The following is a 27514-nucleotide window of genomic DNA, read 5'->3' as shown; positions in this document are numbered from 1 at the left end:
GCCCGCAGAGAGATCTGGTCAACCCTTGCAGACTGGTCCTGATGACAAAATTTACATCACACAAAGCAAACACAGAAACCATCAATTTCCTTTGTAGACTCATGCCTGGTTGAGTTGTTCTTTGTTTGCTATGATTTCTGCCCTTTCCACAACAGGGCAAAGCTTAAGGACCAACACAAACATGAGTAGTTTACACCACAGGTTGTTGGCATGAGGCTAGAGGACTGCACTTTAGGTGAAATGGCTTAAGGAGCACAATCTGTGGGATGTCCTGGAACACGCCCACAGAACTCACACCCTGCAACTCACAGGACCCAAAGGATCTGCTGCCAATGTTCTAGTGCCAAACAACACTGAACACCCCCAGAGGTGCATTATCCATGCCCCAACAGGTCAGCGGAGGGAGGAATTACATAATAGTAGACATATGCTTTTAATATTCAGTCTGATGTTTTCTAAATTTTATAGTCTTCTATACATCCATCTCTATACCACTTTAATCATGAGCTTGAGCTTATACCCGATAATACTGGAAGAGAGTATCAGTCACCAGTCAATCACAGGACTAACACAGACAGACAACCATGCATGCTTACTCACACTAACAGCCTATAAAGTGTCCAGTGACATTCTGATGTCTGATGATTCGGGAAAATGCACTGTTCTAGTTCTTTTAGATCTGTGCTCAGCCTTTGACCACCAAATCCTGCTGAGAAGACTGAGGGATGAAGTAGGTCTGTCAGGTTCAGTTCTACACTGGTTCTCGTCATACCTTTCTGGGCGTAGTTTTAGTGTCACAGCTAACCAAATAAGGTCTGAGTCAGCAGATCTGCTGTGTGGAGTCCCTCAAGGTGGTGTTTTGGGTCCTGTATTATTTTTGCTGTATTTGATCCCTTTGGGAAAAATCATCCAGAGATTTTCTGATGTTTCGTACCACATATTTGCTGATAATATCCAGCTTTACTGCTCTTTCAAGCCAGCTGAGCTCCAGAGGCTAAATTCCTTAGTTCATTGTTTGGTGGAGATAAAACAATGGCTTAATCACCTTGCACCTTACACCTTGCAGCTAAATGTGGACAAAACTGAAACACTGGTTATTGCCCCTGATGACTCCATTCCAGGGATTAACCAGTACTTGGGTGACTTGGGCCAGTCTGTTAAACCGAGCCTAAGAAACCTGGGTGTTGTGTTTGACAAAGACATGTCATTAGTGCAACACTGCAAACAGCTGACCAAAAACTGCTTTTTTCAACTGAGGAAAATCTCCAAACTCAGGAAAATGGTGTCACAAAATGATTTGGAGCTGATTATCCATGCATTTGTGTCTTCGCGTTTGGACTATTGTAATAGTTTGTTTTCATGTCTGAACAAGAAGGAGCTGTCTCGCCTGCAGTTAGTGCAAAACTCTGCTGCGAGAATTGACCCGCTCTAATAGGAGGACTCACTTAACCCCTGTTCTTAAAGCTCTTCATTGGCTACCAGTTTCCTCTAGGATAAATTCTAAAATTTTGGTTTTAACTTTCAGAGCATTGCATGGTCAGGCTCCACCCTACATCAGAGATCTGATCCAGTCTTACACCCCAGCTCGGGATCTGAGGTCTGTGGATCAGAATCTTCTGATGGTGCCACGCACTCGTTTCCGGACCAAGAGACCGATCCTTCCAGGCTGTTGCCCTCAGGCTTTGGAACGATCTTCCGCTCTCTCTGCGCTCGATGGAGTCTGTTGACGCCTTCAAAAGGCAACTTAAGACCTATTTATTTGTTCAGGTTTTTTCTTAATTGTCTTGGGATGACTGCTATGACTGTCACTGAGTTGCTTTGGCCTTTTTTAAACTTATACTTTTATGTACTTCTTAACTGTGTTTTTCTATTGTACCTGTAAAGCGCTTTGTGACCCTGGTCTGTGAAAGGCGCTGTACAAATAAAGATTACGTACTTACTTACTACTTACTAAAGAATCCCAGTTAAGTCTACCATGCGTCTCTTTGGACTGTGGGAGGACCCAGCATAGGGAGAAAACAGGGAGTACTGAAGCTTGGTTGTAACTTGGAGCCCTCTTGCTGTGAAGCAATTGTACTTACAACTGCACCACGTGCTGCCGTCAAACCAATGTGTTGGTATGTGTGCTGCAAGATTATTCTTACAATACATTCATTTCATGTTCATATTTACAAACCTTTCGTAGTGTTTATAGAGTCCTTCAGCAGACAGCGTCTCACTGGGAAAACAGTGGCACAGTAGAGAACTGTAGAAATGTTTGGTTTGCTGCTTGGTTTCGAAAAATCAACCTCGCTCTTTATCGCAAAATATTTCCTTTTATTTTCTCTATTAACCCAAGAAAATCCTTAGCTGAAAAGGAAGTGGCATGTTGTTGTTCCCATCAGAGGGAACTAGGGGATGGACGATCAATTCATCCATTTTCTACACACGCTTAATCCAATGTTAACAATAATACATACATACAGACATACATACATATGACACAAGAAGCTTAAGTACTCATACTACATGAACTTCAGATGAAATAATAGAAAACTGGAAATAATGTGAAAAACCTCCTGTTAAAAAGGTAACACTGTACATGTGAGCTTCATAGACCTCAAACAAGCTGGACAAGGAGAATTTTTGTCAAAATACGAAAATCTCATTACATTCAAATTGGCCCCTATATCACTAGAAAATAAGTAAACATGATTACAAATGAATGTAGTGCCAACACTTGGAGTTGCTTATAAGTATTGCTTTGAAAACACCTTTTAAATTAAATTAAATACATAATGCGTCAAAATAAAAAAGCTAATTTGTTCATAATACCTTGAACTTAAGAGCAAAGTTTCTCATACAGGAGTCTTCCAATGTCCTGAACTTAATTAAATGTTTCATTTTGTGTAATAAGAAGCACACATGTGGGTCAGAAAACACCAATTGAATGTACTTACTTGGACATGAGAGGTATTCTTATGTAAAACACCTTACCATTACTGAGTCATTATGTTTCAGTCAACTAATTTAATTAGGCCGGATGTAGTACTAGTAGCTAAGTGCCAATTAGAAGTGGACAACCCCCGCAACAAACACAACACAACACATTAAACCACTAAAGCACCTGCAATTCACATAAGTAATGAAGTACTTAAGGTGATCTTAGGACAGATGATACCATGGGCAGTATTGTTCGGTAGGTGCACGGCTTCATTGGCTAGGGATGGTCACCTGGGAGCTCTGTAAAAGCCCACTCTCTCTGTTTTTCCATTTAGTCATGAGCAACCATAGCTCAGCTCTGACAGGCTAGCAACAATCAAGCAGGGCAAGAATTGATTATGTAGCTGGACTGAAGCCAGTCAATTCTGAGATGCTTGACACTGTGGATTTATTACCTGCTGAATGAACAACCACTGCAATCTGATATTCAAAAAATATCTTGTCTTACTGCCTCGTGGAGGTATTTACCAAAAAAAAAGAATGATTTCTTAAAAAGTTTAAGCAAGTCTGTTATCGATTAATAGAAAAACATGGCCACATATAATGGAAATATGAGGTTTATCAGCTTCTTAATACATTCTTCATTGATTAACCTGGAAAATAAAATTTACAGCCTCAATTAGTTTCCAGTTTAGACAGCAACAGATATTTACAGGACACACACATTTCACATATAATTGTTGGAAATGAGAATGAAAAATAATTGTCTCTGAGAACTCATTTTTGAGAGGAGATTCTTTACAGTACAATGTCGATCATCACCACAAACCCTTCCGTAGCTGTGTTTCATCATGTCCTGTTTGACACCAAGTCTGAGCTAAAGTGAAAACCGCAAGAACCCAGTAACCGTATAACAAGAGGAACATGCCAGTAGCACACACTCACCCAGGGAATGGGCAGGCGCTGAAAGTGCTCTGAGGGCATTTAAGGCTACAATGTGCTCCTACATTATCATCATGAGGTCCTCTTGCCGCGCATGACAGCAACAAGTGGAAATAGACTTTACCTGAGGGAGCATGGTCATTAGTTTCAGAGGCCTCTTCAAAATTCTACTTGAGCACATAGTAATCAGTGTGTGTTCACAACTTTACAGATTTTGCTGGTGTCAATAATTCACTACCCTGGATGGACTGTTTCTCAAGTCAAAGTGAGCCCACGGTACCTTCTCTCTCCAGGATGCCTTTAATGGCAGGAAGCTGCATTTGATTACCAGAAGAAGCCCAGACTACCACTTCTACAGATCACCTAAAACCATCGGCACAATAATGTTCTCCAGATGTGAAACCAATTCCAGCTTCTTACATGAAATAAAACAGTGACACTTTGGCAGTGGTCATGTGAAAAAAAATACATTGAATTCAGAAAGTTCAAGTAAAAGCTAAGAGCAATTATTTAACAAGAGAGCATAACTGATTCTTAAGCAAGTATCAAAGATTTTAAACATTAAAACAGTATTATCAAAAACGATCTTTTATGCTATTGATAGCACATATCTGGGTGTCTGAAGTCACTAAGAACTGAAAAACATAAACCAGTGTGTCCAAGGTGTGAAAATATTTCATTCGGTGACCCATTTAGATTTCAGAGTATAGTTAGGTCACTTGTCAAGTTCAGCTCAGACCTTCTGCTTGGCCTTTACCTCTAAGCCCTGCCGTCATTTTCTTGCTCTCATTAAACCTGCTAGTTTCACTCAGATATATTCTCTTGTAAGCTGTACTGAATTGCATACATCTTACACGAACCTCCGCCTAAGAGGATATAAGACTCTAGTGGATAAACTTTATTTTTGAGAGTAACGTTCCACCAAGAGTTAGCAAAAAACAGTATATTTATAGCAACTCTCTTTTCATCAGACTGTTTTATCAACTTGGGCCAGTTCAAGACTGGACTCATGAAGAAACTGTGCCTCAAAGTATTTATCCAGAAGATAACTCTCCAAAAAATCAAATCAAATCTCTAAAGCTCTGCCAAGATAGGCAGCAACCCAGGTCAGTGTTAACAAACACAACAATACACTAAAACAACTAACAACAAACTTGTTTGAATTAATTTAATGAGACCAGTTCCTTAAGATTCAGGTGACTTTCCAGTTTATTCCAAGCAGAGCCTTGCTTTCAAAGTTCAGTACAGACAATGGGGACAGATAATAGGAGCAGTTCATTAAAAAAAAAATACTGTAAGTTCCAGTACTTTTTTGATGGATATAAGTCTGTAGATAACTTGGGAGCAGACCAATAATAAATTTATAAATAAGAATGTTCCTATGTTTAGTCTGCGACGGGACAAAGAAAACCATCCAACCCGAGCATACAATGTGCAGTGGTGTGTGAGGGCTTTAAGGTTTCTCTGTGGTAGATGGTATCTAGAGCATGTAAGCATTGCAAAGATGCATGCATATAAATTAAATAACCACTGGTTATTGTATTGGATTGGTATGACTGCGGATATAGCTTTGTTATGTTTGTGTTTATTGGATTCAGTTGCCAACCAGAGCCTGGATAACAGATAACGTACTGAAACACACCATCTGATACAACTTTGAGTCACTCGCAGTGGGTTGTACAACAGCCAGGATGACTTATGAACATACAAAATCTACTCATTCATCAATGTCCTGTTCAGGGTCTGATATGGTTGGACAGTTCTATGAGAGACAGTTGCACTTTCTGAGTTCACTCAGCAGTTGCAGAACCCCAGGAAAAGATGCACAGAGTTTAAGAGGTGGAGTGAAAGGCTGCTCACTTCCCCACTCCCCAACCCTGAAACAGGCTAACTGAGGTGTGTTTAAGAGTGTTTAATGTTAATATAAGACCTCAGGAAAGGATGTCTCCTTCAATTAAATTATGAGCAAGTCAATATGGCAACGCCTGAGACAACATGACAATTTTAGAATGTCAAGACACATATGGCGGGTCTTTGTGACACCTCAACGTAATTTTGCTCAAATTTATATCAAAATAAAACTTATGAAACCAACCTTGCACGCACAGGAAACACAGTCTCTCTACAGCAGGAACTGGCACAACCACAGACAAATGTTTAAGAACGGTAGCTATGGTAACATGCTACTGAATGTAAGTATTCCATACAATAAAGAATATATTAAATGGGCATAAGATTCCGGAATTAACCAGGCTTGTGTGCTCATAGATGTGGCATAATGTTCTTGTAATAAAGGGGGGACACCAACAAAAAGTGACTCCTGCTATCGATCTTTTCTCTTGCCAAGGGCACCAATGGTGTCAGGTTTTAGTCTTGTTCAGTGCATTGTCTATGCGTTCGTGAAGCCACAGTTGTGATGACTCTGTATCCTCTATCCAGTCTCAGTACATGATCATTGGTCGTCTCAAAGAGCAAATGAATTAAAAAAACTAAAGATGAGAAATTCATTGTGTGAAAGTGAATCCCTTTTTGCTTTGAATTTGGCATACCAATCGCCACAGAAAAAGCCTGTTTCCGAACCATGTGTCAAGATCAGGAGTTTCTTCACGTCCACTGAGTGAATTACATCTTAATTATTCAGTCTAGGCCACCAAACAATGTAGTATGTCTTTTTGTAGTTTGGTCACAAGATATTACAGGGGAAAGAACATAACTTTTCTTATTATTTTAAATAAGATTATATGCTTTCTTAGAAAAAAAAAACACCTGACTATAAAAGAGATACGGGATGTGCACTTAAAATCAAGTTATCGAAATATGTGAATCAATTATGCTTTTCATGGCTAAAAGTGTTTGAGGACAGCACTTAACTATGTAATGCAGGACTGCAATTTTTCCAGAATTTCATTACGTTTTAAGTGTTTGCGGGCTAAAAAAAAAAATGTGGCGCCAGAATGCGCCAGTGTGTCAGCCAGTGTCTATGTACGCATGTGAGCAAAAGCATCTTGACTTGCAATTGTTGGCAAACTTCAGACGGGCATCAAGCCAGGCCTTGAATCAGCAGAATGTTGCCGTGCAGCAGCACAGGAGGACAGGATGTTTAGCTCTTAGGCCACGACAGAAAAAAAGAGTGACACTCACCCTGCAGTTTCTGCATCACATTAGCTATGTCCACGGACCCTCGACCAAAGTGCCTTGGAGAAGCCATGCCGTCCCGCTGCAGTTGTATCACAAGGTGGGTCACTGATGTTGAGAGCAAGAGAGCCTTCACAACTGTCCCGAGTGGGACATCCCTTCTGCTCCTCCTTCCTTCCCTCCCTCCCTCTGTCTCTTTTAGTTTCACTGCAGGACCAAGTCCAATTGAATATCAGGTTTCATGCAGGTACAAGCAGGTCTCCTGTCCAATAGAGGCACTTCTTCTATTCATATGCTGCAAAAGAGAAACAGGGTTTCAGTGGATGCTACACCTCGACCTGCTATTTCAGACATCTGTGTTTTGTTTTCTTAAAGTCAACTTGTAGAAATTAAACAGCTGAATTCTTCCATCAAAATGATCCAAGTAAAGACTGTTCCTGATCCCCTGAGTTTCCTGCCTATAATGTATATATATATATATATATATATATATATATATATACATATATGTTATAGACACAATGTATTTCTTTGAAGAAGAAAAAAAGTCGCAGCAAGGTAAGCACAGGTGGAAATTATCAAATTAATGACTGCTAATGAAAATGCTAATTAGGGACACCTGTGCTTTTAATAGCATGGCCATACAAGACCACAAAGAATACAGAATAAGTAAATGGTGCAAGGCAGCTTAAGACTTCATATACTTGCACAATACATATAGTTAGAACTGGTCAAGTATACACACTTTGCTTTTGACTTAATTTGGTAGCGAACATGAATTGGCAGGAAGTCACACATACAAATATAGACATATAAAGCCCCAAAGTGATGACCCAAGCTGTGCATGAGGAGACACAACACGCACTTATTAACAGCAAAGTAAGAAACATACAGTGTATACCTATAACAACGGATATTTTTCTGTTTGCTAGACAGCTGCTGAGTAAGTTAATTATTAGGTATCATTTGGTAAAGAAAGGTAGACACCTGCTGAGTCGTTTGAATGGCGGTGTGGTGTCAGTGCAGCCCGTTAGAAAGGACAGGAAGTTACTACACCACGACAAAAAACGGCAAAATCTAGCGTGAAAGCATCCACTCCCAAAATAAATGGTTGACGCTTCATGAACAGTATTCTATAAGCGCCAGACAATCAAACACGCTATCAGCTAAATGCAGAGTTATAAGTCGTCATTTCATCTTACCGCTTTGCGAAGTGTGGAGCATGATAACTTCACAGAGGAAGTGTGAGTGTGTGTGTTGCCCGGTTGCCAATGGTAACGTTGAGAATGATTGCGTGCCGCATCGGCCCGACAACTTCTGCAACCGCACGAGGCGGAGTGGCAGCAAGCAGCTGCTGGCAGGAGGAGCGATCCGAAATGAGTGGTCTGGTTCCTGTTCCTCTTAATTTATGCTGACAAAAGGCTTCATTCTTTGACAGGAGGGAGAGGAATCCCGGGTATCCCCTCACCGCCCTCATCCACTCCCTGATGCTGCTGGAGACTTCCTAGGGAATGTTTATTGCAAATGAAAAGTTTTCAGATACTTTCAATTTTTCCGTATTTTTGTTGTTTTAGACCACGAACTGCTGAAATATATATATAGTCCGTGCTTCAGAAACAACCTACGTAGATTCAGTTAATCTTTCGTTTCTTTTAATGGTATACACCAGTCACCAATAATGACAGACTGATTGTTATGTGTCTGAGGATTAGGGTCAGTGTCAGTGGTCCGTGAGTCTACATAAAATGTCACACTACTAATGGGGTAAATCTGAGTTCAATCCTAGCCACAAGACTGAGAGAAATGTCCGCATCCCTGTTAATGGTATTGCGTTATGGCATTGACCGGCATGTGGAAGGATATAATAAAGTTTCAAGTCACCAGTAATCACTAAAGATGCCCAAAATCACGGTACCCTCCATCACTCTAAAATGGTTTGGAGGTTTGCAACCATCGGCAGGCCTCCTAGATCTGGCTGCCAATCACTGATGGACGAACTTGATCAGGCAGTTAAAAAACAACTGTCAGTATGAGCGAGATCCATTACATTTGTCCTATGACTGCAATGATGATATTCTTTATATTTATTTACATTAGGAATTTCCATGTGTGTTCACTTTTGCAATGGGGTACTAGCCCTTTTATTTAGTAGCGTACATCATGAGATCATTACAGGATGCTGTGTGTGCAGATGAGAAACTGTCTGATCATTATCATAAAATTTTTAAATGATGAATGATTCAGATAAGGTCCTGAATAATGTTTCAAATCTAAAATTCATCTTTGCTCCACATTCCTGTATAACTGTCACATTTATATTGTCCCACAGAAGACCTCAACAGCTCATAAGCCTCCATGTTAGGGAGAAGTATACTGTATGTCTTGCATTATTATTTCCACAAGCTATGAAGATCATTTTAAGCAGGCCATGGATACTTTGAAGTTCTCAGAACTGCAGTTTCATTTATAGCACTTCATCGCCACCTGCTGGACTCCTATGTGACATGACTGTCTTAACATCCTGAGTCACCGTTAAATCTCCTGAAACTGGACAAGTGGCTTGCTGGAATGAAAAGAAATTCTAAAACTCCCTGCTTCATTTGAAAAGCATAAGACATGTAAATAAGCACGTTTACAGGTAGAGAATAGCTGTTGTAAGCAGCTGTTGAGCTGCAGAGGGTTGATTTGCGGTGCTGTCAGCCTGAGAGCAAGGAGTGAAGTGGGAACACAGCAACAATGGAAGGAAATCCCCGCAGAGACTCAGAGCTCGATACCCTGTAGACTCTGGAGTGGATAGTCAGAGTTTTATGGGTTTGCTTATCCAGAATGTTGACATTTGAAAACTTTCCAAGACTTTTTACACCAGAAGGCTGTATTTTTAATGGGTCTCTTTGTTTGACCAAAAATCCCACTAAGAATGTGTGTATTCTGTGTCTTGTGATCATAAGTCTTTCACAAAGACGAAGGTAACTTGTCGTGCTTTATGAGCACGATGCCAATAGGTCCTTTGTTAAAAGGTATTGATCCTACGGAAATGATGCAAAAGGAAACAACCCTGTTTCCCAGTGTTATGTCCCACATAGATAAGCAGTGCATTTGCTAATTTTAAAGCCAGAGAGGGAAGGAAGCATGACAGCAAGTTTTCCGCTGTTGCAAACACTGTGGCGAAAGAAAAGCAAAAATCCTGTCTTGGAAAAAGCTTAGTGTTTGCATGCCTGTGCGAGTCAGTGCGGAATATAACACCAGCTGATGGTGGGAAAATGGCACAAAATGAAACACATCCCCTTTTGGACATCCCTTTCGAAAAACCGTTTAATCTTGGTAAGTGCATCTTTCTTTCTTTATTCTAAAGTTTGTTATACAGTTCTAAAAACAGTAGCATTGACCTTAGGAGTGGAGAGAAAAGAAATTGGATTACTAAGGAAACCACAGTATGGGAAAGGTCATCAAATAATCTCAGTTAGAAATAGTGAATTTTACTGGGACAAAACAAATTTCTGCTGCAAATTGTAAACCACTGTGCCACATTTAGACATGTTCCAGGGTTAGAACGGGTAATGTAATTGGAACAAAGTTCAAGAAAACACTTTAGTTCTTTTAAAGCGTCAAATGCTTACATTTGCCAGTACCATTTACAAAGTCAAAATTTGACAAGTTCGTCAAAGCTAAGTGCAGGAAAGTACAGCAGAATACAATAAACTTCCCCTTGAACCGCTTTATCTGAGATATCAGGAAAATATAGGAACTCTTATCCATTTATAGTAAATGGTCGCTTAAGAATCAGAATTTCAATCAAATGATAAGAGCCAGAGTCATGTTTTAGTGTGTTGCATTGATAAGAGTCAGGCTGTTCGTAGCCAGTAAACCCACACACTGGGTATGATGTAAGATTTTATGTAACATTGCTCCTTGTCAAGAGATTTAATATCAACAAAGATCAATACACCAGCACAGATTTGTTTTCCTTAAATAAATCTGGCAAAGATTGAATTTATACTTCTTGTCGATGTGACTGAGATTTTATTTCTGATATGAAATGCAGTTGAAACCACCATCTGAGGAAATAAATTCCCCATTTTTAGAACAGCGCAATACATTCCTCCTCCCACGCTTCTAAACATTTCCATTTGATCCGTCTCTACTTCCCCCTCTGAGACTCCGTATTGATTTTTCTTTTTTCCAGGTGACATGATTCTAGCCTTCTGTTTATCTGTGCTTGTGGGCCTGCTGCTGGGTGCTTTGATCTATGTCCTGTTGACCTGGGCATCCAGGCGCCGGGCTACAGCTAGGATCACCAGGCGCTCCAAAAAGAAATCTACCACTTCGCATTCACGCGACCCCATGAGCAGCCAACTGGGCCTTTACCGAAGCACTTTTCTGAGTGTCTACAGACAACCCTCTCTCGAACCAGTGGGCCCTCTGGGGAGTAAACCGAGCGCAGAGACATCCACCTTTCGCCCACTTGTCAAGAAGAGCAGGCCTGGACTGGATATGGCAGATGACACCCAGGTAACCATGTCAGAGGACACAATGGCTTCGAACTCATCCGACTCAGAATCCCTTGTGCTGAACAAGAGACATTCCTTCTGGTTGGGCAGCAACGGGCTTAAAGGATTCCTCCCCTCACAGACCCCCCCTCCTACATATGACAGCGTCATCCATGCCTTTGAGGAGACTTGCACTTGAGACTGAGAACAAGCACTGAAACGGGACAAACTTCTGGGATTACAGTGGACTTCCCAGATTTGTAATGGTCTTTACAAGAGCAGCCTCTGCATTTTGAGACATTGGTCAGTTTGATACAGTGTTCTTATCTGTATCTGATGCTTTCACAGACATGAAGAATCAGCTTGGCTTTACCTTATGAGACGCGAAGAGTTGTAGCTTCCATAATCAGTCCAGTTGCCTGTAACTTTCTCAAATGATTGCTAATTTGAATTCTTGTCTTTAAAAAAATGCCATAAAATAACAACAACACAGTTTCTCAGGGCCCTTCTGTAATTGTCTTGTTTAATTGTCCAAATCCAAAATATAACAATTAGGATTCCAACTTAGTTTGTGAAAATGCTGGGATTCTGTGTGAATCCATCCATCCATCCATTTTCTATACCCCCTTTATCCAAATCAAGGTCACAGGGGGGGCCAGAGCCTACTGCAGTTGCTATAGGGCGAAAGGTCGGGTACACCAGTCTCATAGGGCCACACGGGGACAAATGAGACAACAACCATGCACGCTCACACTCACTCCTAGGGACAATTTAGATTCACTAATTTACCTAACATGCATGTTTTTGGACAATGGGAAGATTGCTGGAACTGCTTTGTGAATGATCTTTTCTTTTAATCGCATCTGAATAAAGTTGGGACAAGGGCAAAGTTGTGTATTGCCTATTGGAACCACTCGCAATCAGCTGGGTGTGTTGGCAAAATGACCGGTAATGGTGTAATATTTTAAAGTAAGCCTTTGGAAACCGAGGAGATCATTTACTGTTGTTTATGAAATGTTCCTCTATTCTTGTTTGATTTATATTTTAGCCTCTCAACATTTTTTGGTGGACTCCTTATTCTTGTTTTATAACGCGGAAACATTTTTATGGGTGACTGCTCTGTACTGCAGGCACACCAGTTTAGAGTCTTTCAGTGTGGAGCCATGTTGTAATACGTGCAGAATGTGGTTTGGCGTCGTGTTGCTGAAATAATTAAATGCTTCTCAGTAAAAGGCTTCATGTGGATGATGACGTGCTCGATGGTCCCTCTCATCTTCAGTCAGGAGGATGAAGTGTCAGTGATTTCCAAAAAGAATTTCCACTTCCCCTCAGTCCATCTTCAATAGGCTCAGGTTCAGGCCCAGCAACAGCATTTGTGTTAATTGTAAAGATATATATATATATTTTTTTCACGTGGTAAAGTTTGTATTTATTAATACAATGATGATCTGTGTTCACTGACAGTTACAGTGCACAAAGAACCAGTAAATGAATAGGAGCTGCTACTGTTGATTGTCGTAACGTATATAAAACCCGCCCATAGTTACAAGTCTGAGAAGCTCTTCATTCATATGTTTTGTGCTGCGACCATAAACAGATAGCCTTCAGCCTGAGAAGATGGATTTTCATGTAATTGTGATCTCGCAAATCTCATATAGATCCAGGTGCTTGGTTAGCTAAGGATATATTTCTCAGTATGTCAAAAGAATTGTCCCAAATAGCATAGTTTTCAGTATTTTGGTGAGATGATGTAGATGTTTATCATCAGCCAGTCGAATTAGCCAAGCATTTTGGTTTTCAGAAGTTATCCTCAACCCATGTAGGGATTTCCACACCAAAATTGTGCCTACTTTTGATACAATGTTACCTGAGAGCCCCAAGAATACGGCCATTCAAAAATATTGTATTTATCCCTGTCCCCTGCATGTAGGGATTTCTCTGGATCCTCTGAATCTTTTAATAATGTTATGATAAATCCTCAAATCCTTCATGTTTGAAATGTTATTCTTGGATAATTTAACAATTTGTGCATGTAGCCCATGTGGAGTGGTGAACCACTCCTCATCTTTAGTTGATGGAGACTGATCCTCTATTAGATTAAATGATCTGTGTATTACCAGTTAAAGCAAATTAGTTTGGAAATGTTCCACTGGGTTTTTGATGTAGGTTTTGTTCTGAGTGTGTGGTAGATAGTTATATTAACTAATAGCACAATACAGAAATGGAATTATTTTTAAACTTGTTTGTGATTTGTTTAAAGATGAAAAACTGAATTAAATCATATGTACCTAATATGTGTAACTGTGCTGTTGCTTTAGAACGTAGTTGCATATGCAAATGAAACACAGTCAAATCATACTGCAAGCTGGGGCCGGAAGGCACATGACACCAGGTTAACATTTTCATCATATCACATCATATCAAGGTCTTTTGTAAAGAATGTCAATCTAACTAACATTGCAAAGATTGGGTGCGCCGTGGGAGGTTGCCATTTTTACAGAATGACCCTTTCGAGGTGCCAGTAAATCTAGTATTGAGAGACTCATCGCCTCCAGACCAGACTAAGTGGCAGAATAATTATAAAAGTAGAGCTCAAATTGCTCATAATTATCTTTAGGTGGTTGACAATGAAGCTGCCGGTGCTGCCGTTCAATCTGTTCAAATCTGTGGTCTATTTTCCGTGCTATTTGCCTCATGGCAACCCGTTTTAAAGCCACAACCCCAAAGTGCGCCAAAGGAGAAGTGCCTGGCAACACTACGGCACAGAGCGAAGACCACCACCTCTGGATTAATGCATTCTATCGGTACCAGGTATGTACAGCTGTTCATTTCTTGTCCATTTCATCTCTTTGATACTGATCGCACTTATTTATTCCTCACCGGTGTTTATTAATCGTCTCGTCAGCACTAGCTCATTCAGACAGCTGGATGCGGTCACATATATAAAACGCTTTAATATAATAGCGTCTGATGTGTCATTTAGTAGGAGACATTTCTAAAGGAGAGGATTTGTGTTTTACTTAGACTTTAATCTTTTTTGAAGCTGCAGCCTACAAACTAAGAGGTCGTGATGAGAATGATTGTTTTACCACAGCCATTTTACAAATTCATTCCAGTGGAATATGTTAAAGGGTTTGTGTCAAAATCTGAATATTCGAGTTCAAATCACTGTATAGTTTCTGCCGTGGTGCTGAGGAGCGGACAGTTTCAGTACCCATGGAGACTGCGAGTGCCCTGCTCTCCAATGCAGTGTTGCCGTTGCATAGAGACAGAGAAACACTGTGGATATCAACGTTGATGCACTGAATGACACCGCAGCTATTTTAAGCAAACGCCATCTCTCTGTTTCTTTTCTCAGACTGCCTTACTTGTTGAATAGCGGTTGGAGGTTGTATTTTTTTTTTAAAAATTTAACGCCCTTTTCTCCACTGCAACAGGATTGCACAACTCTCCGGAGCTTCATAAGGCATGGAATGGGTCACTGGCATCAAAGAAGCTTCACATCATCTCAAGGCTAACTCTGAAGCGCTGAACTGCTCGATTTAAATTGACGAAGAGCTGGACACCATCTGTCTGAGTGATGCATTTTACCTCCCCAAAGATTATACTGTAAAGGCCAAGAGCAGACCAACCATCACCCGTCAGTGCATGATCTGAATGGAAATATGGACACCTTCCATGGAGGCATTTTGACTCAACATGTCCAGGAACTATGAGGTATCTATGAATTGCAGTCAAACCATAAATCCTGAGGGTTATTTAGCTATTTTATATACAATTTTAAATAATACAATGCCAAAAAACAGGTGCCTCGCAGCCACAGATTCTTATTTTAATGGTAGAGGAGGCTACCAAATTTCTGAATGTACCAAATAAGTGTGCTTCTGTGAAAAGATGGACCTAAAGTTCAGATTATTTAAACTATCCTGCCACCTTATTGTCTTCTTGTGTAAAACCAAATGAGAAGGTATGACCAGAGAAGAAAGGCTACACTGAATTTTGAAGTGAAATCTAGCACATTCTGAGATCTGACTGGGTTTGCACATGAAGATTTCCCCCAAATTAGAATGTAAATGTTTCATCCGTACTTCACATTTTTTAATTTGTGACCGCGGACAAATAAGACAAACTGTATAGATGATGTAATCTGGATACAAATCCTGGAGCCGCTCCATGGACGGTGAATAATAGAACAACAGCGAGAACATTATGAACAGCCACCACGGTGATTCTACTGGTGTCAGTGCACATTTAGTGATTCACTTGTACTTGTTAAAGTCTGCTCATTCAAATGGAACTCATTCAGATGGAATCTCTCAAACAAAGAACCCAAAAGCCCCTAGTTTCAGTCACTAATTTGATGCCTGTGAACTAGTGCAGCAAGGTTACGCGTGTGTTTCCTGTTGGTTGGGCCTATATGTTTGGATGCCTTGAACAAGGCAACTTGTCCCGTTTAGACAGCAGGGTTTATGTTAAGCCCAGCTTCCATTCAACTTGATGATCCTTGTCTAACAATCATTGTTTGTGACAGAAAAATCTTACCACATGGTCCAAGTAGCTGCTGTTTTGGACCTTTTGACTGTTTTTTTTTTGTTTGCCCAGTTTTCTTTTTAAACCTTTAATTTCCTCGTGTTTGTTCAAAATATCATCCCTGGTGGCAGTTCTGTGGGATCTAATTACCACATATGATCTTCCGCATGTCACATCAAGGTCCAAAAGTCCTTAAGATTAAGGAAATTTGGGCCGTCTGCTCAGGAAGGTTGTGACATGAGTGCACACATCAGATTGGCTACTTTACGGACATTGTGCTGAGATTGTTCTGTCAACCTTTGTTTCCTAGGACAATAAATAACTTTCAATCCAAACTATTTTATGTTTTACTGCAGCCACGCTTCCTGCTGACCATGACAATAGCAACAGTGTACATACCAAAATATCCTGAGCTTCACTGAAAAGGCAGTTTTAAGTAAATGTAGAGTCACACACCAACACAAACTGAAAATGTATATCATCCACTTTTATTATAAGGTCAAATACGGTGTTGTTGCAGCTTCAAGTCACCATTTTCTTTGTTTTACTCACCAGCCTGGTCAGTCAGTAGGGATGTTGGCTGCCGTGGAACATGGTCCCATCCTCTGCAGCGACTCCAACATCCTCTGCCTCTCGTGGAAAGGCCGGGTCCCCAAGAGCGAGAAGGACAAGCCAGTGTGCCGGAGGCGTTACTACGAGGAGGGCTGGCTCGCCACGGGCAACGGGAGAGGAGTTGTTGGAGTGACGTTTACATCCAGTCACTGCAGGAGGGATAGAAGCACACCTCAGAGAATTAATTTTAACTTGCGAGGACACAACAGCGAGGTCTGGCCTTGGCTTTAGTGATATCACCATCTATACTGTCATTATAGCAGTATTTAGTATGAGAGAATTCAATTCTACAAGAGCAAGTCTACTTTCTCTTTTTGGTTTTCCTCCTTTCCCACTACAAACACTTCTTGACAATAATGACACATATCAATCTAATATTCAACCCACCACTATAGGATTCTCTTGATCTTAATGACTTTTATGATTATCGGTGATAAGAAAAAAAATAGATAAAGCTTTTTAATGATTTTTGCTGTAACCACAAAAAATCCCCAAAAAACAAGGATAAATCAATTAGTTAGTAACAATAAAGCAAACAAATACACAAAGATATATAAGAAAACTAATCCATTTTTATAAGAAAGATTCTATAATTGCTTTATTTGCCTGTAGGGGCCTGACTGCATTCTCATTGTTGTGTGCTATTGTTATTATTAGAACGCATTTATTGCTGATGCCTTTTTTCTTTTTTCTGTATTCTGACTCGCCCTCCAACTGCACTGGCTCTTTAAGGCAGATTCTGCCTCAAAGGCTTTTTTAGCCTCGTGTTTATGTTGGATATTATTCATGAATGTTCCCTTTCTGCAGACAGCCACCTGTGCTTGTGAAAAACAGTGACACCGTTTTGGGCCTTTGCAGGTTGTCTTGGTGCGTTGGAATGAACCCTTTCAGAAGTTGGCCACCTGTGATATGGAAGGAGGTATTTTTGTATGGATCCAATATGAAGGCAGATGGTCTGTGGAGTTGGTGAATGACAGAGGAGCTCAGGTAGATGCTTTTTTTCTGCTTTTATCTTAAAACAGACTAATTAAAAGGCAGCATACATAAACTTAAAAGTGATTTTTGCCAAATAAAATTGACTTGTGTGTTCCTGTGCACTAGTGGTAATGCAGCCAATACCTTTGCAAGTCTATGTTTTGATAGCAGTGTCTTGTTACATACATAAATCGTGTCTTTCCTCCAGGTGAGTGACTTCACTTGGTCACATGACGGCACTCAGGCTCTCATCGCATACAGGGATGGCTTTGTGTTAGTTGGCTCTGTCAGCGGTCAGAGGCACTGGTCCTCTGAGATCAACCTGGAGAGTCAAATCACCTGTGGCATCTGGACACCTGATGATCAGCAGGTATTCATACAAGGCTTGGCCTAATTTGTACAATTCAACATTGATATCTTACATGTAACTGAAAACAAAGCGAGATTATTTCCCATGGCTGCTGAAATGGCTGTTTTCACAGAGCTTTTTAGGCCAAGTTCTTGAACAAATCTTGTAAACTATTAAAATGTAATGCACAACATGCCCTTAGGTCTTGTTTGGCACAGCAGATGGACAAGTAATAGTGATGGACTGTCATGGGCGGATGCTTGCTCATGTCCTGTTGCATGAGTCTGACGGGATCGTGAGCATGTCTTGGAACTGTCCCGATTTCCTGGTCGAGGACAGCACAGAGAGCGACACGGATTCTGATGACAATATCCTGCCTTTAGGTACAGTCTTGTATTCCCAATCTGCTCATGTAAAGCGTATATCCATATAACCATGTTAAATGTGCTGCCTGTGGAAAACTCACATATGTACACATCTTTGTTTTTCCAAGTGCGGAGAGTCAAGCCTTTGTTGACAGTCACCTTCTTATCAGGAGATATCAGTTTGATGAACAACTACGACGACCTCTCCCCTGCTGTAATTCGCTCTGGGCTAAAAGGTATGATCTCCGAGCATGCGTATGGTATCAAGGTATATTTACAAGTTCGCTGATAAGTGCTGTTAGCCATGCAAGACATGTATGTTTTTAGATGTGGAGGCCCAGTGGTGCTCCCAGGGAGACCTCCTGGCTGTAGCCGGAATGGAGAGACACGGGCTCCCTGCTGACTCTGCCTGTGCGTCCATCATGAGGAACGCCCTCGTTAAGTTCTATAATGTCCAAGGCGAACACATCTACACTCTTGAAACACCTGCACAGGTTAGTCATTTTTTAAAAATTAAGAGATAGAAGTCTAGCTAGTCATTTGTTGCTAAAACTGCAATTGTTAAAATACCCTCTTTCCTGGGAATACCTGTCTTTTGTATGTTTTTATTATCTCTTTCAAACCTTTTATTAATTTTGCTTCTTTCTAACCAAAAAGCTTTAATGAAATGGTAAATGAAAACAGAACCAATTCAAATCCATATGTAGGGAATCGGTAGGACTGCCGGTTGAGAATTGAGAAACCAGCATAGATAATAATAGGAATTCTTTGATTTCTGTTTTTCAGAGGCCCATCACCACCATCTGTTGGGGTCACAGAGACTCCCGCTTGTTTCTTGCATGTGGGCCGGCACTCTATGTGGTGCGCGTAGAGCACAGAGTGGCCAGCCTCCAGCTCTTATGCCAGCAAGGCATCGCTAGTGCCTTGCGCGAGGAGAAAGATGTGGGGAAGCTAAACATGCCCTCGCTGCTCTGCTCTTATGTTACCACTGCTTTTATACCCACCATCAAGGTAAAAAAGTTTAATTTGAACTGCCCCCTTCAGATCTTTTTTTTCTGCAGCAGATGGTCAGGTGATAGTGATAGGATGCTGTCATTGTTCTTATACCCACGATCGAGGTGCATTTATCCCTGTTTAATAAGTGAGCAGAGGCATTCAGAGGCAAGCAAGTCCACTGACAGTGGCATGTTGTCATTTGAAAGGCCTACAGCTCTTTCCTCTCTTTGTTCTAGCCCCCAATTCCTGACCCCAACAACATCCGTGACTTTGTCAGCTATCCCACAGCTGGAAATGAGCGACTCCACTGCACCATGAAGCGAGCAGAGGACAGTCCTGAGGCAGGCGGACCCTGCTACACACTGTACCTCGAATATTTGGGAGGACTGGTGCCTATCCTCAAGGGAAGGCGCATTAGTAAACTCAGGCCTGAGTTTGTTATTATGGATCCAAAAACTGATGGCAAAGCTGGTGGGTTTACACCATAAAAAGCCACATCAACCAGAAGTTTCCGAAAAACATTACACTGAGCAATTTTTTTTTATAGATTTAGGGAAAAGAGAGAAAAGTCTGCACAACCATGAGATGGCATAAGGAGAGAGTGGGAGGAACTAACACACACTATGGTCATGAGTGCTTTTCTCTGATGTAACATAGTCTGGGCCCTGATACAAGAATAGCTTGTGCCATGACCTGAATGGTCAAGGGGTTGCATTTAACCTGTTAAATAATACACAAGGCTAGTGTATTTGTACTGTAGAATTTTTGCTCAATCCTACCTTTATTCTTTATCATTTATTCATTTCTTTGTCTTTGTCTGTTTTTATTTGTTTTTCGTTTGTTTGTCATGTATTTAGAGGAGGTGTGTGTGAATCCTATGATATCATATGCGGACAGTTGTAACTGCTCTGACTCCAGTGACATTGACTTGAGCGACGAGTGGGTCGGGAAGAAGTCACCAAAGTTGTCTCGGGGAAACAGGTTACCCAAACGCTATTTGTTAGAAACGATATTGTGTAAATTAACTATTTTTCTTTTCTAAAAATTTCAAATCTAAATGAAATTTTTCCTTTGAAAAAACAAACATTGTAATGTTATAGGATTTTGTAAATAACCGTTTATAGCATTTTTTTTTCCCTTGTGATTTTAAGGTTAAATATAATTAAAAACTCTGTTCTGTTCCTTTCAAAGGCTGAACATGGATTCAAGAAAATCTCCCAAACTGTCACGTGCCAATCACGAAGGGCAAAGGTCGCCACGGCTACCTTCAAGGAAGCCTCCGGTTCGGTCACCTAGTCTGACACGCCGGGAGTTTACTATGGATGGAATCACAGAGGTGATTACTTGTGCTTAGAATTGCTCAAAGTCATATTAAAAAGTTTGCTTTAGTGATGTGTTTCTGAGCGTGTGGGTCTGAGACGGCAAGCAGAACCATCAACAACCTTTATGCAGAACTTATGGAGGTGCAATACAAAGACTGTGTCAGAGTGGGGGTGCTGAAAGAGACGGGAACAGATCATTTTGGACCTGGGTGTGAAGTTCATGCAGACAAATTTCAAAGGAGCTGGGCAAACTCTAGGTGGCAGGAAAATCTAGAATCTAGAATATCTAGAATAAACCACTTGCATATTTAATCAGCTGGATAAAGGCTGTGGAATGTCAGTTTCTGCCTTATTTTTTGTATGTATATTTAAGTATTTCCATAACTGCATAGATATTTATTGACTATTGGTACTATTGTGTCTGTAGTCATTTTTGTTTTATCTGTCAAAGCAGTCAATTTCTCCCAGTAAAATTGAAATGTCAAAGCGAAAGCAAACTACCAAGAATATCTTTTATATTGTAATTATATTCACTCTGTTGAAACCTTGCCAACTCTTTTTTTTTTTATGTCTGCTTTTCATTTTCTCTGTTTCACAGCACAACTACCTTGCACAAGTCACATCTAACATTTGGGGAACAAAGTTCAAAATTGTTGGACTTGCCTCCTTTCTCCCAGCCAATCTTGGTGCAGGTAAATCTCCCAAATATGACATATATATTTCATTTTGCCAAACTAAACAGTTAATGTGTTTTTTTTTTTCTTTTTTCAGTTATCTATAAGACCAGTCTGCTTCATTTGCAACCGAGACAGATGACAATCTACCTTCCAGAAGTACGAAAAATTTCTCATGATTTTATGAGCCTGCCTGTGTTCAATCCCAATGTGTTCAGTGAGGATGAGGATGACTTACCAGGTATGAAGGAAAGCAAAATGTCTTCAATCAGGAGACATACAAAAGTACTAATATATGTTTGTTCAATATATTTCAATGCATGTGAGTAGATTTCAAGTCACTTGTGACTTAGGACTTCCTTTTGTTCTCTTGAAGTGATGGGCCCGTCTGGAGTGGCAGGAGACAACCCTCCATGTACAGTCAACATTCCCATTGCTCCCATCCACAGCCCAGCTCAAGCCATGTCTCCAACTCAGAGTATTGGTCTGGTTCAGTCTCTTTTGGCCAATCAAAATATTCAGCTTGATGTCCTGACCAATCCGACAGCTACAGCTTCGGCAGCGGCGGCGGCAGCAGCAGCCTCCGTCCCAGTCACTGATCACAGCCAGGATGCTGTTGCAACACCATACCCCGTGCCAGCGCGATACTCAAACCCCGGTCAGGTGATCTTCAATGGGTTGGACATCGGTCCTCTTCTCCCTGGTACTTTGCCTCCCCCACCACCACCTCACCATCTCCCCCCACAGCCTCCCTTGCCGCGATCTCATTCACAGCAGCCTCGCCAGCAGTCATCCAAACAGTCACAACAAATGCAGACACAGCAGCATCAACAGCAGCAGCAGCAGCAGAAAATGCATCATCATCAACAGCAACAGCAACACCACCATCAGTCACAGTCACAGCAGCAGCAACAACAACAACAGCTTCAGCAGTTGCACCACCAGCAGACGCTACATCAACAGCAGCAACCACATCAACAGCACCAGGTTCAGCAACACCAACAAATGCAACAAGCCCAACAGCAAGTGTCACCCCAACAACTCCATCAACAACAGCAAATCCAACACCAGCAGCAGCAGATGCAGCTGCAGCATGAGCAGATGCAGCAGCAGCAGCACCAGATGCAACAGCAGCAGCAGCAAATCCGGCAACAGATCCAGGAGATGAGGCAGCAGCAGCAGCAGCTCCAGCAGCAGCATCAGCAGATCCAGCAGCAACATCAACAGATGCAGAGGCAGCACCAACAAATGCAGCAGCAACTGAAGATGCAGATGTCGCTGCCCCCTCCTCCATCTGGTTATCCAACCATTTCCTTTCATCAACTTCATATTCTGCCTCAAATTCCTCCACCTCCAACTGACCCGGGTCACGACAGGGGGGACCATGGACACACGCTGAAGCCGAGTCTTCTACGTTCTTTACCTCCCTCCTTCAGTGACACAGATGGGTCTATGGAGATCCAGATGAGGAAGGTGAATCCTCCTCCTCCATACCCAGGGACTGTGGTGTCTGCTGCAGCAGCAACAGCAGCCTCAACTCCTCAAACTCTCGTCACAAACTGTGACAGCCCGAGTGTCCTGGTGTCTGACTCCTACCTGAAAAAGGATGAATTCTTGCTTCACCCTGTTACTTTACAATACCCAACACCTCTGGGGTATGAAAGAATCACAACCTTTGACAGTAGTGGGAATGTGGAGGAGGTTTGTCGGCCACGCAGGCGCCTCATTCGCAACCAGAATGCATATGCTGCCCATGGCATTGGGGCCTCAGCCACACTCAAAGTTACTTCCTCAGACAATAAAAAAATTCTGCTTCCATACAGTTCTGCTACATTAAGTCGCCTGTCTGTCCCTCGATATTCTATACCAAGTGGAGACCCTCCTCCTTACCCTGATCCAGCCAATCAAGTAACTGCTACACTTCCTCTTCCTCCTCCTCAGAGAGTCGACAGCAGTCTCATTCATGCCACTCTACGTCGTGACCGCAGAGATGTGGGACTCAAAGTGCCACAGATGATGGATAGCTCAAGAACTCTTCCCACTAAAGCCAAAATGAACAGTGCATTGTCACTTTCCTACCAACAGAGGGTGCCCACTGCATTGTACACGTGCACACAATGCAGCAGTAACAGCAGCAGTACCAGTGTGAGTGTGAGTGGAGGTGGAACAACAAGCAGTGGTATCGCAGGTGGCACGGTGGTGAGGCAGGACTTCCCATCTGGGAAAGGTGCACACCACAGCACCATTATAGTGCACTCCAAAAGTTCCTCACCCCTGGCCTCTCAGTCATCTTACAGTCTGCTGGGTGCTGTGGATAACAGCCGAGACAGAACAGTGTATGTTAACTCTGCCTTCACTGAAGATGAGACTTTAAATCAGCAGTGTCACCTTGAAAGATCTGTACGTCAGATGACTCTAGGTGATGTCAGTTTGACGGTTAAACGCCCTCCACCTTACCAGTGGGATACCTCCACCACAGAGGACTTCTGGCTTACTCCAGACCAAACAATGTTAGCTCCCCCACCAGGACCCCATAAACCTCCTCCACTCCTTATCAGCCAAGCTCAGCACTTGGATATGACTCGGCTTCCTTTTGTCCTCACAACGAAACCTCCAAGCAGTCCAAGCACAAGCACTCTTACTTTTCCATCAGGATACCAGATATCCCTCTCACCTTTTCCCCCAAGCGTGGGCCACAGTGGACCTCCACTTCAAACCTTGCAGAATCCACCACCACAGTGTTCCCCAAATGAAGTTGTTGCTGCAGTTCCGTTTGCTCAGCAGGACCCCAGTTTGGTCTTACCACCAGGCTACCCTCCAAATCTGACCAACTTGGCCTGCTGCCCTCTCCCCCCACTCTATCCAGGAGCTAGCTCATGTGCTGGACTCCAGCTGCACCCTGTCAGCCTACATCCCTGGAACCCTTACCCCTGCCCACCACCCATGCAAGATCCTCCAGCACCTCCCCTGCCAACCAAAACTCATCAGATTTTAGAGAAGCCAATACTGTCCCCACCTCCTCCCACAGGTCCACCTCCACCACCTCCTCTACCACCTCCTCCCCCGCCTTCTGAGTTGCCACCATCCAATAGTGCCACAGAAGATCTAGCAGAGTCTTCCAACAACTTTCCAGAGCCATCATCCCTGAATGAAAGCCCCGTTCCACAGGAGTCAGAACGCTTCAACAAGAAAAGCCGCAAAAGACTAGACAGCAGGGCAGAGGAGGCCAACATGCCCACTGTCTCTGAAGGCAGATCTAGAAAGGAAGGGCGTGCGCTCTCCGACTTCAACACTCTCATTTCCAGCCCAAGGCTCGGTAGCAGGGAGAAGAAGAAGCCCAAGGGGCAAAGAGAACAACTCAATAAAACCAAGAAAATGAACAGGACCACAAATGAGTTCCAGGACAGCTCAGAAAGTGAACCTGAGCTCTTTATAAGTGGCGATGAGCTCATGAACCAGAATCAAAGCAGTAAGAAGAGCTGGAAGAACAAGCGAAGCCTTCGTATAGCAAGTGAGCTGGAGGAGATAAAGTGTCGCAAAGCAAATGAAAGAGAGGACCGTAGTTTAGGTAGCCAAGGATTTGTCTATGTCATGGCCAATAAACAGCCCTTATGGAATGAAGCTACCCAGGTCTACCAGCTTGACTTTGGAGGTCGAGTCACTCAGGAGTCAGCGAAGAATTTTCAGATAGAGCTGGATGGTAGACAGGTAAAAGCAATATTAATGAAATAAGAGCTTGAATGATTAGTTATTTATCTGTTAGAAAAAACATTTACTGGTTCCACCTTTTCAGTTATGATCAGGCTTTACTTTATGGTAGTAGTCTGCATACCTGTAATGCTCAGACAAAACAAGCAAGCTTAGCTTATGTGTTCTTTTATAATATTTTCAAATATCACCCTAAACAATGAACAGATCAACTGGCCTAAGATGAATCTATAAGAAGCTGCTGATGTGTTTTCTGATTCCGTGCCTTTTGAAAAGTCTTCATCTTATACTTTCTTTTAGGTGATGCAGTTTGGGCGAATAGATGGGAACGCTTACATCTTGGATTTCCAGTATCCTTTCTCAGCAGTGCAGGCATTTTCTGTCGCCTTGGCCAATGTGACTCAAAGGCTGAAGTGAAACTGTTGTTTAATGTGGTTGCTCCACCACAGTGAAGTGTCCGCACTCCAGTGTTGGGGTCTATGGCTGAGTACATTTTCTCTTTTTTAGAGGAGATTAAAACATCTGTTAGCTCTCCACAAAGAGATCAATAGCAATCTGAGGGTTTAGGAGAAAGTCAGTAAGCCCAACACAGATGGAAACTATCAGTTAGGCCATAATTTCAAGTTTATGCACACATCATTATTATTATTATTATCGTAGTTATTATTAGTAGTATTATTATTATGGTAAGATTTATTGAAAAATTAAAAAAGAATAACCCTTCTTGGATTAAAAGAAATGTGAAAAGAATTTCCTGTTGCATTGAATTTTAAAAGCAGCCTGAAGAGTTAGTGCCATGTCTAGTGCCAAAGAAATGTGCCAGTCCTTGTATTGCAAACGAATAGCTATTTACATTTGTTATAGTCATAAAAAAATAACGAACACTGAAGCTATATTAAGACACAGTGGTATACAAAATTGCTAAGATATTGTCAACAAGCCATATATCTAATATCTGATACAAACACTGCACTTTTGAAATTTAGTTTTAAGCAATCAAGTAAATAGATTATGCAGTGTTCTTATGAGTACTGTTATTATTGTTATTGCCATTTCACTACATTCTCTCATTTGACTATCACACATTTTATACAAATTGTTAGATTTGTTTTGTTCATTTTTGTTTTTTTTTAAATGTTTTTATCGATTCAGTAATTGCAACGTGAAGTTTTGAGGCAAGTTATTAGTATTTCTATCCATGTTACCTCTGTGAAGTGTGGTGGCATGAGCGAAGTACACGACATTCTTTGGGCCACAATACTGCAGTCAAATATGCTGAGCCATTTATATCTGACAGTGTGTTCGTTTTCCATCTGTAAATTCTTTTACATCATTTGTCGAACATTATTCTCCATCCATTATTTTGATTTCAGAAATCTCCACTGTGCTGTTTGAAATTGTCAGTGATGGTATACAGTGAGTCTAAACGTGGCTGTTGGCTGAAAGTAAGTGAGTAACAGAGTCCTTTTCTAAAGTAAAAATAGAACTCTTCTCTGTCAGTCTCACTTGGTCAGCTCTGTTTTTTTCTTTTTACTGGGTGTTTATGAGGCTTCTTGAATTCTGCATTTGAATGTAAAGTACTGTTGTTTGCCTATAATGGAAATCAGTGCTGCTTTCGATAGATAGAGCTTGTGTGCAATAATGCTACCTACAGAGAACTGATATTGTACTTGCAAAATAAAAAAGATGAAGCTGCTTTCACTGTGTATTTAGCAAGTGATCTAATATGCTTAGAAAAATGTGCTTATATGTTGCTAATTTCAGTAATTTTGTACATCACATTTGCTTTATCATGTTACTAAGAGTTTTGTGACGTTGAAAATGCAGAAAAAAGAATGACAACTTAATCTTGCAAAGATTTACAACATATTCACAAGTTGTTGAGACCTACTGTTAATAGGATCAAGGTTTGTGTAGATTTGGTGCTAATGTTTAAAGAAGCAGATGTGATGATGTCTGAACATTTGTCATTTGTTATTAATTGATTATTTTAACGGGAAAGTATATTTGAGAGAAGCGTCAGGAAGCACAGAGACCCCATTTCGTATGAGAGCATTTTTCCATTCAATGCAACTTCAGCGACTGTGTGTGTGTCAGTTGTCAGCAATACTGCCTAATGAATAGTTTGCTGCCAAATTTAATTTATCTGATTGTGTGATGGAGACAAAAATGATAAGACCATAGGTATACAAGGACCTTTACGTGGGCCAAAATGTAATAAAAATCTATTGTTCTGCATGTTTTGCGTTATTTTGCTCATTTCCAGTTTAAGTATTTTATAAAGGCCTCCTCTGTCAGTTTTTAGTGATGGAGGAATCAGTTCAAGTTCTGTAGGACTGCAACAAAAAATAAAAAGATTTTTTTGTTTTGTATTGCATGAATAAAAGATCTATCTATGAATTTGAGAAACCATCTCTATTATGTGAAAAGAGCATCCAAATGCAAAGGTTAATTGCAATTGTATACAACGTTTTCTTAGTTTCAATGTACTTCTGTA

At 41.3% G+C, this 27514-nt stretch overlaps 3 protein-coding genes across 5 annotated transcripts in view; 2 read left to right on the top strand and 1 right to left on the bottom strand.

Moving 5' to 3' along the window:
• Positions 1–8275, bottom strand: part of syne1b (spectrin repeat containing, nuclear envelope 1b) — an 88075-nt gene extending 79800 nt beyond the window's left edge. For both annotated transcript variants that reach the window (XM_075488146.1, XM_075447463.1), the window contains exons 1-2: positions 8202–8275; positions 7006–7294 (exon numbers count right to left, since the gene is read on the bottom strand). In XM_075488146.1, coding sequence (XP_075344261.1) covers positions 7006–7072 — 67 coding nt within the window. In that variant the 5' untranslated portion in view covers positions 7073–7294; positions 8202–8275. The remainder of the gene's footprint in view (positions 1–7005; positions 7295–8201) is intronic.
• Positions 8276–10163: 1888 nt separating this feature from the next.
• Positions 10164–13769, top strand: myct1b (myc target 1b). The gene is made up of 2 exons (XM_075447785.1): positions 10164–10320; positions 11183–13769. The coding sequence occupies exons 1-2, from the start codon at positions 10260–10262 to the stop codon at positions 11683–11685; spliced, it is 564 nt and encodes a 187-aa protein (XP_075303900.1). The 5' UTR covers positions 10164–10259; the 3' UTR covers positions 11686–13769.
• A 427-nt stretch (positions 13770–14196) lies between these two features.
• tulp4b (TUB like protein 4b) lies at positions 14197–27426 on the top strand. 2 transcript variants are annotated; one of them, XM_075448704.1, is made up of 17 exons: positions 14197–14297; positions 14924–15203; positions 16373–16452; positions 16572–16841; positions 17487–17615; positions 17812–17973; positions 18155–18335; positions 18446–18553; positions 18645–18811; positions 19104–19328; positions 19550–19784; positions 20171–20294; positions 20505–20649; positions 21234–21327; positions 21407–21550; positions 21686–25017; positions 25318–27426. In XM_075448704.1, exons 4-17 carry the CDS (start codon positions 16590–16592, stop codon positions 25432–25434), a joined length of 5415 nt encoding a protein of 1804 aa, XP_075304819.1. In that variant the 5' UTR covers positions 14197–14297; positions 14924–15203; positions 16373–16452; positions 16572–16589; the 3' UTR covers positions 25435–27426. The 2 variants fall into 2 exon arrangements, with proteins under 2 accessions (XP_075304819.1, XP_075304818.1); XM_075448703.1 differs by lacking the exon at positions 16373–16452.
• Positions 27427–27514: the final 88 nt, after the last annotated feature.

The sequence above is a fragment of the Odontesthes bonariensis genome, chromosome 17, assembly GCF_027942865.1.
Source record: "Odontesthes bonariensis isolate fOdoBon6 chromosome 17, fOdoBon6.hap1, whole genome shotgun sequence".
NCBI classification, from domain to species: Eukaryota; Metazoa; Chordata; class Actinopteri; order Atheriniformes; family Atherinopsidae; genus Odontesthes; species Odontesthes bonariensis.
Note: the sequence above shows the minus strand (reverse complement) of the source record. Positions and strands in the feature narration are given on the sequence as shown.

What these genes read in the sequence shown, in the direction of transcription:
- myct1b (XM_075447785.1), top strand. Translation starts at nt 10,260, where the DNA reads ATGGCACAAAATGAAACACATCCCCTTTTGGACATCCCTTTCGAAAAA. An exon ending in CGAAAAACCGTTTAATCTTG is followed by an intron (nt 10,321 to 11,182) that starts GTAAGTGCATCT and finishes TCTTTTTTCCAG; the next exon opens with GTGACATGATTCTAGCCTTC.
- tulp4b (XM_075448703.1), top strand. An exon ending in TGAATGACAGAGGAGCTCAG is followed by an intron (nt 17,616 to 17,811) that starts GTAGATGCTTTT and finishes TCTTTCCTCCAG; the next exon opens with GTGAGTGACTTCACTTGGTC. An exon ending in AATTCGCTCTGGGCTAAAAG is followed by an intron (nt 18,554 to 18,644) that starts GTATGATCTCCG and finishes GTATGTTTTTAG; the next exon opens with ATGTGGAGGCCCAGTGGTGC.